The sequence below is a fragment of the Lepisma saccharinum genome, chromosome 13, assembly GCF_977018435.1.
Source record: "Lepisma saccharinum chromosome 13, izLepSacc3.1, whole genome shotgun sequence".
Taxonomy (NCBI): Eukaryota; Metazoa; Arthropoda; class Insecta; order Zygentoma; family Lepismatidae; genus Lepisma; species Lepisma saccharinum.
The window spans coordinates 17,631,610-17,644,445 of NC_139241.1; the positions used below are offsets into that span (position 1 = coordinate 17,631,610).

Sequence of the window (12,836 nt, forward strand, 5' to 3'; positions counted from 1 at the left end):
GTGTAAGACTATGACAAGCTGCCTGAGGAATTCAAGAATCATAATCCAACCAAATTTAAAATAACAATAAAAAGCTTGCTTATCAAGTATTTGTTTTATAGCACAGAGGAGTAGTTAGATCATATTTTTCATTAATAGACATAACCTTCGATTTTTCTTCTATTTTTATGTTCACTAATAGCCATAACCTTTGATTTTTCTTCTATTTTTTAAGTTATTCTATACTCTTTTATACTTTTTAATATTGAATTGAATTGAATTGAATTGACTTTATTGCTAGGCGAGGTTCAACTGTTGCTGGTCTACCACCTAACCCCAAAAAGTACAGATTAAAATAAAAATAAAATAAAATTCAAGATTACAAAGAAAATGAACAAGAAAGTACAATAAAATATGAATGGAATGAAATCTCATACAATAGAACAGATAAAAAATTAAAAAATAAAATGAAATTCAGATTACAAATAAATTGAAGAAGAAAGTACAGTAAAATACAATAGGAATAAAATCATATACATTGGAACAATATTAGCAGTGAATTAGATAATAATGTAACTGAAGTTGAGAAAGTTGATAGTAAGAAAAAATAAATTCTGGCAACTCACAGTATTTATCATTATTCATAAGTTGATTTACCCTGCTTCTGATCGTTGATCAGTGATATGCATAAGTATGTGTTAATTCCTTTGTACTCAGAATCATACATGTGATTTACCTATCCCATATCATAGTGCTATTTGTAATTATAAGATCAAGTGGATGGAAATAAATCATATCATATCATATCATATCATATCATATCATATCATATCATATCATATCAGACTGTCTCGTGACTATTAAACTAATGTAGTAGCAGTGTCATATTGTTTAATTGATTGAAATGAAAATTTTGTACATTTTGAGGGAGGGGACCCACATACATTCGAGGGTATGTGTTAATTCCTTTGTACTCAGAATCATACATGTAATTAACCTATCCCATATCATAGTGCTATTTGTAATTATAAGATCAAGTGGATGGAAATAAATCATATCATATCATATCAGACTGTCTCATGACTGTTAAACTAATGTAGTAGCAGTGTCATATTGTTTAATTGATTGAAATGAAAATTTTGTACATTTTGAGGGAGGGGACCCACATACATTCGAGGGTATGTGTTAATTCCTTTGTACTCAAAATTATACATGTAATTTTATTTTATATTCTTTATACTTTTTAATATGCTTAAGTATGTGTTAATTCCCATAGGCGTAGCTAGAACTTTATATTTGGGTGTGCACAAAGAAAACTGAGGTCTTCTACCTTTTTTAATAGCATATTTTGCAACACAATCACTTGGCTCTTTAACTGCACTGATGTTTGTAAAGGAATATAAATTCACTAAATGACAGTGTTGAAAATTTCTGAATATATGTAGTAGAAAAAATCAAATTTCATAGAAATTACACACAAATAAAATGTTCATAAATGTTACAAAAAATACATCAAAATACACGTCATCTATAACAAGAGACGTCTGTCAAAAGGTAAAATGTAAACTCATCATTAACTTCATTTACATCAATAGACTAAGCTTTTTCCTGTTCCACAAATAGCAAGAGCAGGGCTTCCAATCTACCCTGCTTCTGAGTTGCTCTTAATTTAGTTTCAACTTGGGTAAGCTTGGAATAAGCTCTCTCTCACACGTGCAGCTTGTGACAGGTATAGAAGAAAAGTACAGAGTGAATGCAGTAAATATCTTCTTTCTCCAATGACATCAAAAAATCGAAAATCTATAGACACCCGTTTCATCAGCGATAATGCACATGTTTGTACCAGGTAATGACATTTTCAACTTCTTACAAACTGCCGCGCTCTTATTGAAATATCTGTATTTAATTCTCTTTGATAAAGCAGCCCATTAGGGTGTGCCTAGGCACACCCGGCACACCCCGTAGCTACGCCTATGTTAATTCCTTTGTACACAAAATTACACATGTAATTGACCTATCTCATATCATAGTGCTATTTGTACTCATATGATCAACGGTGGAGGTACATAGTGGTTTGGATTCAACTCTAAATTGTATGGCCAGTCCCGATTAGCCTTACTGTGAATAAAGTGGACTTAAAACACCAACTCAATCAATCAAACAAACAACTACTATATATCTATTGCCCATCATTGTGTACTTAATTATATGATCAATATTGATGAAGATAATGAATTCAATATCGATTCTTCTGTATTTTTAGTCATGATATTTTATAAATGTGATGAGCTTGCTGCCAAATTAAAAAAACTATCAATTTGACAATGAAACTGAAAATTGCAACAAAGGATACCTTCCAACTCCTCATGTGTTTTAATTCAGTGATTTTGAAATGTTATGTAGCCTAATCACTAGAAACAACAAGCCATGCCCGTGTTATGTTTACGGGGAACCAACAATCAAAAGGAACTCACGACCTTACTACTTCTGCCTTCTTCTGTAGATGCACTTGCAAATTTTCAGAACCGATCCTTTGATCAATACAGTCATCACCACCACCAGCTTTATCAGATTTCATTCATTTTATAAAGCATATACCCAATATTGCAGTCTGGAACTTGTAATGCTAACTTTTTCACTAACATTTTAGCTTCACAAAGAAATCTAGTTCATTGTTAAGAAAAAAACCACACTGTTCTTTAAAAAGTGACTTCGTAAAGGGATATTGCACTTGTGTAAGAAATTCCACATACGCTATCTTCGTATACTATTGTTCCACTAATAAAAATGCAGACGTTCTGTTTTGACAAGTTTCAATCATGTGACAACTCATTTGTAACTTTCACATTCATCAGTGTAGCATTTTCCTGCCAAATTCCAAGGACAAAGAAAAGGGAAAAGGGACGGTGGTCTTCAACCCTGCCCAAATTTGACAGTTCCAGGAATAGAGCAATGCTTGAGGCCACATCTGTGATCATCAAATGGAGCTTCCAGTTGCCCGACATAAAAGGTGTTGCAATTGTATTGCAAAGTGGGAAAAGTAACTAAATTACCAATAATTTGTCGTTCCCTCCCAAAATACCATTCCCCCTAGGGATAAAATTCATCAAACAGAGAGGGAGACTACTCTGTGTATGATCAATATTTAGGAACATGTTACTTGAGACTATTGACAAAATTTTGACCTGCTAGTGTAACCCTAAAATAGCGCATTTTCACTTAAACCTGTCCAAAACTTACCAAATGCTGCATATCACCCATATAGGTCACAAACATTCAGATTAAAATGATATCAGTCATCAGATGTCTAATTATGACGATTTTATATTTTTTTATATATGTATATATTTCTAACTGAAAAGTTCATTTCTGGGAGAAAAATAACTGACTTCTACCAGTTATTAATTTATTGAATTCTCTGCATCTAGTAAACTGATAATGTCAAGCTTTAAGAAATATATATCTCATTGGATGAAGGATCATAATGCAGAAAACCCGATGTAAATATCTCTTATGGTTTTCATATTATAGACGATCAACCTTGGGTTGCTCAACTTTAGAAACATTCTGTATTAGTAACATAACAGTACATTGGAATACTGCAGTAATGAAATTGCAATACATAAAGCAATTATTTACTTTTGAAGTAACGTAAATGATTGCTTATGAAGTACATTAGTATCTTACTTCTTTAAGGGCATGCGATACTATTTCCACGGGAGTCTTCCCAAGCCCTTCTGTCCATGGCAGTGTGCCAACTTACCTCTCTTGGAGCCAGATATGGCTCTTTCGTGCACTATAGCCGGACCCTGTGGCCGAGTGGTTAGCACATCGTGCTGCGACGCCAAGGAACCCGGGTTCGAATCCCAATTGGGCTTGGTTGTTTGCGAATGTCCTTCATCAATTTCATCACTCATCCCCATCTTCACAAATTAGCCAAGAGGCACAAAACATGAAGTAAAAAAAACTAAATCAATCAATCAATCTTTCGAGCACTCGTTCGGCTGTGAACTGGGATGCACACCCTCCGTGCCCCACTTTGATGCCATCTCTGGTTCCGACCCACATAGACCACCTTTCGTCATAATTATATTTTATACATTTTGCACGTTACGTGATATTGTTATATTGGCTGCGTCGCCCCACTCTCTCTTATCTCCCCGGCTACTTCTCTATAGTGCAATGTTAGACGTGAAATTATTGAAATGGGCAATGCCGCGGGATCTAGATGTTGAAAACTAAGAATAAATTGTCATCAATTTAGAGTTAACCCCCACCCCTTTCACAACTAACATTACCCTAGAAGGCACTTTATCCAGCCATCGTAAATCTAGCTCCATGAGAGTTTTAACTCCATTTAAGGTGAAATTTAGTTCTTTTATGCCCATAAGGTTTGGCAACACTGCCAGGAGGCAAGGAGAGAAGCATTGATCATACGGAAGTATGATTTGGTTCATTCTCTTGCGAATATAAAACTTCCGATGGAATAGAAAGAGATGTCAACGAGAAGAGGGCAGTTTGAAGATGAATTTCACCAGCGAAACTTCCATTTGATTAGCCATAACTTGAAGGAATACATGGGATTCCGAAAATTATTATTCATCATATTTTTCAAACATCGTGTCCAGCTTAATATTCAACATAACAAAATGTTTGCACTTGCAACATGGAGAGAAATTCATACTCTTGGATACACCCAGGGTTTGTTTTAGTAGCAGTGCCCATTCGGGCAATACTGAAATAAATGCACAATGGTGTGTAGGGAAAATGCACAGAAAGTGGTCCTACTCCATGTAAATAAGAAAATGAAACAATTTGGAAATTATTAGTTTTTCAATGCCATAAGGCTCAAATATTTGAACTTCAATACTTCACCATCAATACTACACCAATGAAAATATTAACATCTGCATTGCACTTTGCAGAAAAATGAAGTCCAACTTACAAAGCATCACACACATAGCATAGTTTCATAAAGCTTTCACGCACTCAGGCTATCTTATCATAATCAAGTTTAATCATTTGTTAGCAGACACCACTAAGCATACGAAAATTTGATGAAATCGGTCCATTATAAATTTTTAATCTGTTTGCATGTCTAGAGACTTACACGTGAGAATGTCACATACATAATAATGTAATGTCGCCATAGCATTTTTCATATTATCTCTCTCAAGACTGATTACAACTGCATCTAATCAGCGATGACAAAGTCTCATCTTTGCTAGAGAACTAGCAAGCTTGTCTCATGCCTGGACTCATCTTGTGTTGGAAATTCTGAGCCATGTGAACAAACTCACTTCTCAAATTCTATAGCACATATTCTATTTCATGTGAATGGGTGTGTACAAATGGGCACATTCTTGAAAACTGAGTAGGTGCTTACACATGAATGAAATTCTGCAGGCTAGTATGTACGGCATTAGGCTATCAAAAACTTGACATCTATGAGTAGCTGATAGGTTATAATTATGTGAGGGAGGCCTTTATTCATATAAAAATGGAGTACTTTCTAATGTTTGTTAATATTAACTCTTATCTTGTTTTCCTCTTAATCTCATGTGTCCCATCCACTATTGGAATAATAGTTACAAAAATATCAAAAGTTCTAATTGAAACAAACTAAAAACATAAATCAGTCACAAATTAAATTTTATAACCTGCTTATAAATTACCAAATAAAAATGATCTTTGATATCTGAATAATAGTGCATAATAAAGCATTATAATTTACATGTATTGATACACCTAACGTTTTAATTTCTTGAAGAAGAGACCATTGGACAGTAAGTCTTGGCTTGAAATAATTTAGAAATGTCACAAAAGTTTACACCTCAATTAAAAACGTTAATTCCATAATTGGTCCATGATATTTAAGTGTATCACGTTCAAGTGTTTAAAGTTTTGATTTATAAATCAATAATTGTAATTTACCTTCAAAATTTCCATGAAACTCCTTTCTTGAAGCCTTCATTCCAGGGTGGCTCATTAGAAAGCAAGCGATATTCTGGAACATGCTTTCAATATACTTCCGAACATAGCATGCATCTGCATTGCTTCCATTATAATCCTGTGGAAGATAAATGAAAATGGATATTAATATTTAAAATAACACTGGTCAACACTGATTTTGGTACAGACAAGCTGTATGCTGAACAATTGTACATACTACAATATTAACGGTAATGTGAAAGCAAAAAGTGGCTACCATGTCAGAATTAAAAGTTATGTGAGAAAATTATATTATAATAAGCTATTCATATAGCGCATTACACATATACAGTCGGACAATTTGTCATTGATTCAATCAAACCTTTTTGAAAAATTTGTTTCATCCCTATTTTTATTTTAATGTTTAATTCCAAGCAGGTACATATCCAGGAATTCATTTCGGTGGGGGGGGGGTTCAAGACCATCTTTTAAAGGGTTATAGATAGAACCTCACAATTGTATGTTAAGAGGGAGGTGGAGTTTGGCGAAGGTAGCCGTGGAAAGCGCTTAAATTTAACATGGGCTTTTTTGCATTTTGTTGAATATAACGTTTTAGGACAAAAAAATTTCCGGAAAACACGAAGTAGATGTGAACTTACTTTATGGAACTTTGAGTACATGACACATTTATGCAATTTCAGTTCGATAAATGTGCACAAATTTCATTATTTTTTTTTTCAATTTCCCATAAGGAAATACGTAAATAAGCACAGAATGGTTATACGATTTGTGGGTAGCACCAACGAAAATGGCCATTATGATGCATACTAACGTAATGCTCAATCCTTTTATGACTAAGCTAGGGAGAGCTTTTCTTTCAAAAGTCACTTGCACAGCCCAAAATGATTGTTTAAAAATGTCTTGTATTATCGACGGCGAAAGATACGGCCGCTTCAGCCGAATTTCATCCATCATAGTTCGCCACTTGGCCATTAGATGTCTCTGTTCAAAAATTGCTTCAGGCTGACGGGGAGGGCTAGTTCGCGCGGGTGTTTGAATCCTCTGCACAGCTGGGTTCCGTCCCTTCCTCAGAAGGTCCGGTAGCTGTCACAGCTTGAATTATTGCCTCTTTCCCAGGCAAGAAACCAAGAAAGCAGGAAGACCATGACTTTGTGTATGTTTGAGTGTAGAGAAGCAGAGCATATTTACCGTGAATTGGAACCAGTGACACAGTAACTTTATCTCGACCCCTACCGCGAAAGACGTATTTAGGGGGGATCCAGATGTCCCAACCTCCCCCCCCCAAAGACTTACCAAGTACAAAAAATTAAATAATGAAAATAATGAGATCATAAAATAACTTCCAATTAAGTAATGAAAATAAGGTTGTTGTTTAATCGCAAATTGTTTATTTCCGCAAAAATATTGGAAAGCAATACGACCATGAATGACAGTACCAAAGAAGATTTATACAACAATTATTACTACTTATAATAACATGCAAAATATTACCAGGAATTTTACTTTCGTCAACTGGATCTAACATCATTTTTTCATGCTCAATAAATATTATATTCTTTATCTATTTGACATTAATTTCCTTTCCAGGCCAGTTTCTATTTTTTTACAAAGTTTGCCGACCTTAACTACACGTAAGCTAGATAATGAATACATAATGTTATATCACTGTTGTTATACCGCCTTCTTACCTAATTCATGTAATAAAAATATATTAATTAATTTAATATAATTATATTTATTTTAATTTAACATTATTGAGACATAATACTCATAATACTCTCAATAATACTCAATTATGAATTGAAAGTAATGGGTGAGGTGGGGATTATCAATTGAAAGTAATGGGAAGGTGGGTATTATCAATTGAAAGTAATGGGAACTTGGGGATTATCAATTGAAAGTAATGGGGAGGTGGAATTTTCAATTGAAAGTAATGGGTAGTTGGGGATTATCAATTGAAAGTAATGGGGAAGTGGGGATTATCTATTGAAAGTAATGGGGAGGTGGGGATTATCAATTGAAAGTAATGGGGAGGTGGGTATTATCACTTGAAAGTAATGGGAGAGGGGGCAATTGAAAGTAATAGGAGAAGTGGGGATTATTAATTGAAAGTAATGGGGAGGTGGGGATTATCAATTGAAAGTAATGGGTGACGTAGGGATTATCAATTGAAAGTAATGGGTGAGGTGGGTATTATCAATTAAAAGTAATGGGGAGGTGGGGATTATCAATTGAAAGTAATAGGGAGGTGTGTATTATCACTTGAAAGTAATGGGAGGGGGAATTATCAATTGAAAGTAATGGGAGAAGTGGGATTATTAATTGAAAGTAATGGGGAGGTGGGGATTATCAATTGAAAGTAATGGGTGAGGTGGGGATTATCAATTGAAAGTAATGGGAAGGTGGGTATTATCAATTGAAAGTAATGGGGATTATCAATTGAAAGTAATGAGGAGGTGGGTATTATCAATTGAAAGTAATGGGATTATGAATTGAAAGTAATGGGGAGGTGGGGATTATCAATTGAAAGTAATGGGGATTATCAATTGAAAGTAATGGGGAGGTGGGGATTATCAATTGAAAGTAGTGGGGAGGTGGGTATTATCAATTGAAAGAAATGGGGAGGTGAAATTATCAATTGAAAGTAATGGCGATTATCAATTGAAGGTAATGGGGAGGTGGGGATTATCAATTGAAAATAATGGGGAGGTGGGGATTATCAATTGAAAGCAGTGGGGAGGTGGGTCTTATCAAATGGGGGAGGTGGGTATTATCAATTGAAAGTAATGGGGGAGGTGGGTGTTATCAATTGAAGGTAATGGGAAGGTGGGATTATCAATTGAATGTAATGGGGGAGGTGGGTATTATCAATTGAAGGTAATGGGAAGGTGGGGATTATCAATTGAATGTAATGGGGGAGGTGGGTATTATCAATTGAAATAAATGGAGGAGGAGGGTGTTATCAATTGAAGGCAATGGGAAGGTGGGGATTATCAATTGAATGTAATGGGGAGGTGGGTATTATCAATTGAAGGTAATGGGAAGGTGGGGATTATCAATTGAATGTAATGGGGGAGGTTGGTATTATCAATTGAAGGTAATGGGAAGGTGGGGATAATCAATTGAAAGAAATGGGGAGGTGGGTATTATCAATTGAAGGTAATGGGAAAGTGGGGATTATCAATTGAATGTAATGGGGGAGGTGGGTATTATCAATTGAAGGTAATGGGATGGTGGGGATAATCAATTGAAAGAAATGGGGAGGTTGGTATTATCAATTGAAGGTAATGGGAAGGTGGGGATTATCAATTGAATGTAATGGGGGAGGTGGGTATTATCAATTGAAGGTAATGGGAATTTGGGGATAATCAAATGAAAGAAATGGAGAGGTGGGTAATATCAATTGAAGGTAATGGGAAGGTGGGGATTATCAATTGAATGTAATGGGGGAGGTGGGAATTATCAATTGAAGGTAATGGGAATTTGGGGATAATCAAATGAAAGAAATGGGGAGGTGGGTATTATCAATTGAAGGTAATGGGAAGGTGGGGATTATCAATTGAATGTCATGGGGGAGGTGGGTATTATCAATTGAAGGTAATGGGAAGGTGGGGATAATCAATTGAAAGAAATGGGGAGGTGGGGATTATCAATTGAAAGTAATGGGGGAGGTGGGGATTATCAATTGAATGTAATGGGAAGGTGGGGATTATAAATTGAAAATAATGGTGGGGTGGGGATTATCAATTGAAAGTAATGGGGAGGTGGGAAGTATCAGTTGCCAGGGAACGGGTGTTCTTTGTGAGTATCCCTTCATCAATTCCATGTAATCACCATTTTATGTCGTGATTAGCCAAAAGTGACAGAAAAGCGACGAAAAATAATCAACCAATCAATCAACGTATCTACACTCTCGGTGGTGTTATATTTCAATTGTTCGGTTTCCAGTAAACATTCCATCTTGACATCATCCGTAAGACTGCCATTGTGACCGTAATACTTGTAGTTATTTCGGAGCAAGATGACCAGATATGATACGTGACTTATCCTGAGGGGTGCGAAAGCCAAAGCTAAAAACTAAACACAGTCCATAATTACCATAGCATCAGGTCTTACAAGATATATACAGGGAGTCCATAAAGTCCTGCAAAAAACTAAAACTCTATAACTTTTTAGCTGTTGCGTTTAACAATACACATTTTTTGGGTGAGAAGGGTGGAAGTTTAAAGTTTTGTTCTGGCCACACTGCTCAGTGACGCTTGCACTGGTAATCACGTGATCATGTGACTTAAGATGGCGTCCATCCAGGAAAAGGCACAGTGTGTTCTGTGGTTTGCAAAGTTAAAATGTTGTGTTTCAGTGAGGAGAAAGTTCCAAACAACGCATGGGAAACCACTCCCAGCAGACTCAAGTATCAAGAGATGGTATGAAAAGTTCAAGGCAACGGGAAGTGTGTGGAAAGCCAGGAACGAGTGACAATGTGATGCAGACAGTGCAGGACAGCGTAGGCCGGAGTCCAATGAAATCGCTTAAACGAAGATCCTTAGAACTGGGAATACCGAAGTCAACGTTACACAAGATCATACGCAAGAAGGTGAAGGCCCGGCCCTACATGTTAAAATTTGTACACGAGCTGAAAGACGAAGACTGTGACATGATAATGGAATTCTGTGAATCAGGAGAGATGGATTGGCCGAAGAGGACCCACACCTTGTCCTGCAAGATCACCAGACTTGACACCTTGCGATTACTGGCTGTGGGGACATGTAAAGACCGAGGTGTATTCATAGAAACCAGCTAATCTGAACGACCTGAAGGACAAAATAAGAGATGGGATTCTGAATATCCCAGGAGAGCACCATCAGCACGCAATTCTCGGTTTCACAAAAAGACTGCAACAGTGTTTGGACGTGAATGGTGCACAATTGGAGGTTTTGCGATGAACTTAACAAGCAGGAAATAAACTTTGAACCTTGCTGTAAGTACACACAAAAAATTTTGTTAATAAACTTAATAGTTTTCAAGTTATAGTTTTTTAGTTTTTTGCAGGACTTTATGGACTCCCTGTACATACAGGTGAGTCACTATTCTGTGACATCATCGTAATAGGTCTTAATATTAAATAACACAAAAATCACGCAGCAAATTAAAGGGATTACGAATAATAACATTAAAAATATTTCTAGAACTGTAAGAAGCAATAAACATTTGCGCAACGAGAAAGGAAATTAACAACAATAAATATTAGTCCGAGGGGAAGCACGTGTCATAATGATACAAATTGATAACATGTAGAAAGTTTCAAATACGTTTGAGCTGTTTTTAAGATGTGTAATACATAAAGTGTAAGTTCAATGATTACCTATTCGTTTCCTTACATCACTGCTACTACTGTAGTTGTACATTTTGTTCCATTGGTTTGTCTTTCGCGTCGTCTGATTATCCCTAGGTCATTCCACATGTCCGAGCCTTTTTTCTTTAAATTCGAAATAGTCTCGCTCCCGTCCATCTCGAATTATTATCAGCACTGTTCGTAGTAGTTAAAATAATAACTGTTACCATTTTTTGTGCTTATTACTATTAGATACAAATTTTGAATCCACAAGAAACCACCTACATGCCTCTGCCTCGTTATCACTGCCACTGGTATGCTATACATTTGCATCTTATATAGACGGTGTTAAAGGTGGAGCTATTGTGTAGCCTGCACACTCGTCTATCTCCCCTGGAACATCCGGTTACGCTTATGGTGCTATGAACGATAATATGAAACGGCAAAGTGGAGATTCTTTTACAAGGAAATAGCGTGTCAGCTGCATACCATATGGTTGCACAGTTCGATCGGGAACAAATTTATTGAGTCAAGTATTACTTCGCAGGTTTCCGAAGGACGTAGAGAGACGAAACCTGTGGATACAAGCAGAACGAAAAAAAGATTGGTACCCGGAAAGGATTTGTGCGACTTGCATTTTGTTACAAGCATGTCGATCGCTTATCTGCGCATTGTGTTGTGGTGAAAAGAACTTCTCTTAGTAAGGTTTCAAACCGAGGCGACACGCGACAGCAGTGGTTCACACCGAAGTGACAAGCAACACAGATCCATTTAGTCTATAAATAAACATTTACCTCGCATGGGAAATCAAGTCTCAGGCGGCACAATACACGCCATTGAGAACCTGAGCGACAAGTGCAACTTGTCGCGTCCCTTCGGTTCGATACATTTCGTTGATCACTGAGGATTCACTTTCAAGTGGCATGGGGATTACACACCGAAGCGACAAGCAATGGCCCCTTATTCTAAAGAAAACCATCCACCTTGCATACGAGTACAACAAACCGAGGCGACACGATGCATAGAACTGAGAAAACAGACCAGTCCAAGCGACACGTGCATTTTCTCGTGGTGAATTGGTTCGAAAGGAAGCTTTCAGACTGAAGCGATACGTGTCTCTTGGAAACCAACATTAAAAAAAAATAAACAACACCTTCCCAATTAAAGCGACACGACAAATTACAGGTGTCGCTTCTCGCTTTCATGTTGCTCGGACTGGGCCGTTTTATCAATATTGTGCATTGTGTTGACCCAGCCTGTTATTTGCTTTAGATCGAATGCTTCTGTGCGAAATCTCGATATCGCTTGTCGCTTCAGTCTGAAAACTCCCTTGTTGTTTGAAGTAAATTCGTGCAAGTGAAAATGGCATGTCATATCATAGGTTCTCCCGGCAAAGTTGAAAACACACATATTTAATAGCATTTGCATGTGTCGTTACTTCTGCAGATTTGTTGACAAAGATTCACTTAAGCATACTTTATAATATAATAATATCACTAGTTTTATAGAATTCTCTTTCCCTCACTTTTCCATTTACAAAATAATTGAATACGTATATCTAAACTTTCGTACG

The 12,836-nt window shown here is 36.4% G+C and overlaps 1 protein-coding gene across 1 annotated transcript in view; it reads right to left on the reverse strand.

The window, feature by feature from the left end:
* Window positions 1-12,836, reverse strand: part of LOC145996710 (guanylate-binding protein 7-like) — a 339,895-nt gene that overhangs the window by 125,027 nt on the left and 202,032 nt on the right. The window contains exon 6 of the mRNA XM_083133231.1: window positions 5,914-6,049. Within this exon, the coding sequence (XP_082989357.1) occupies window positions 5,914-6,049 (136 nt within the window). The remainder of the gene's footprint in view (window positions 1-5,913; window positions 6,050-12,836) is intronic.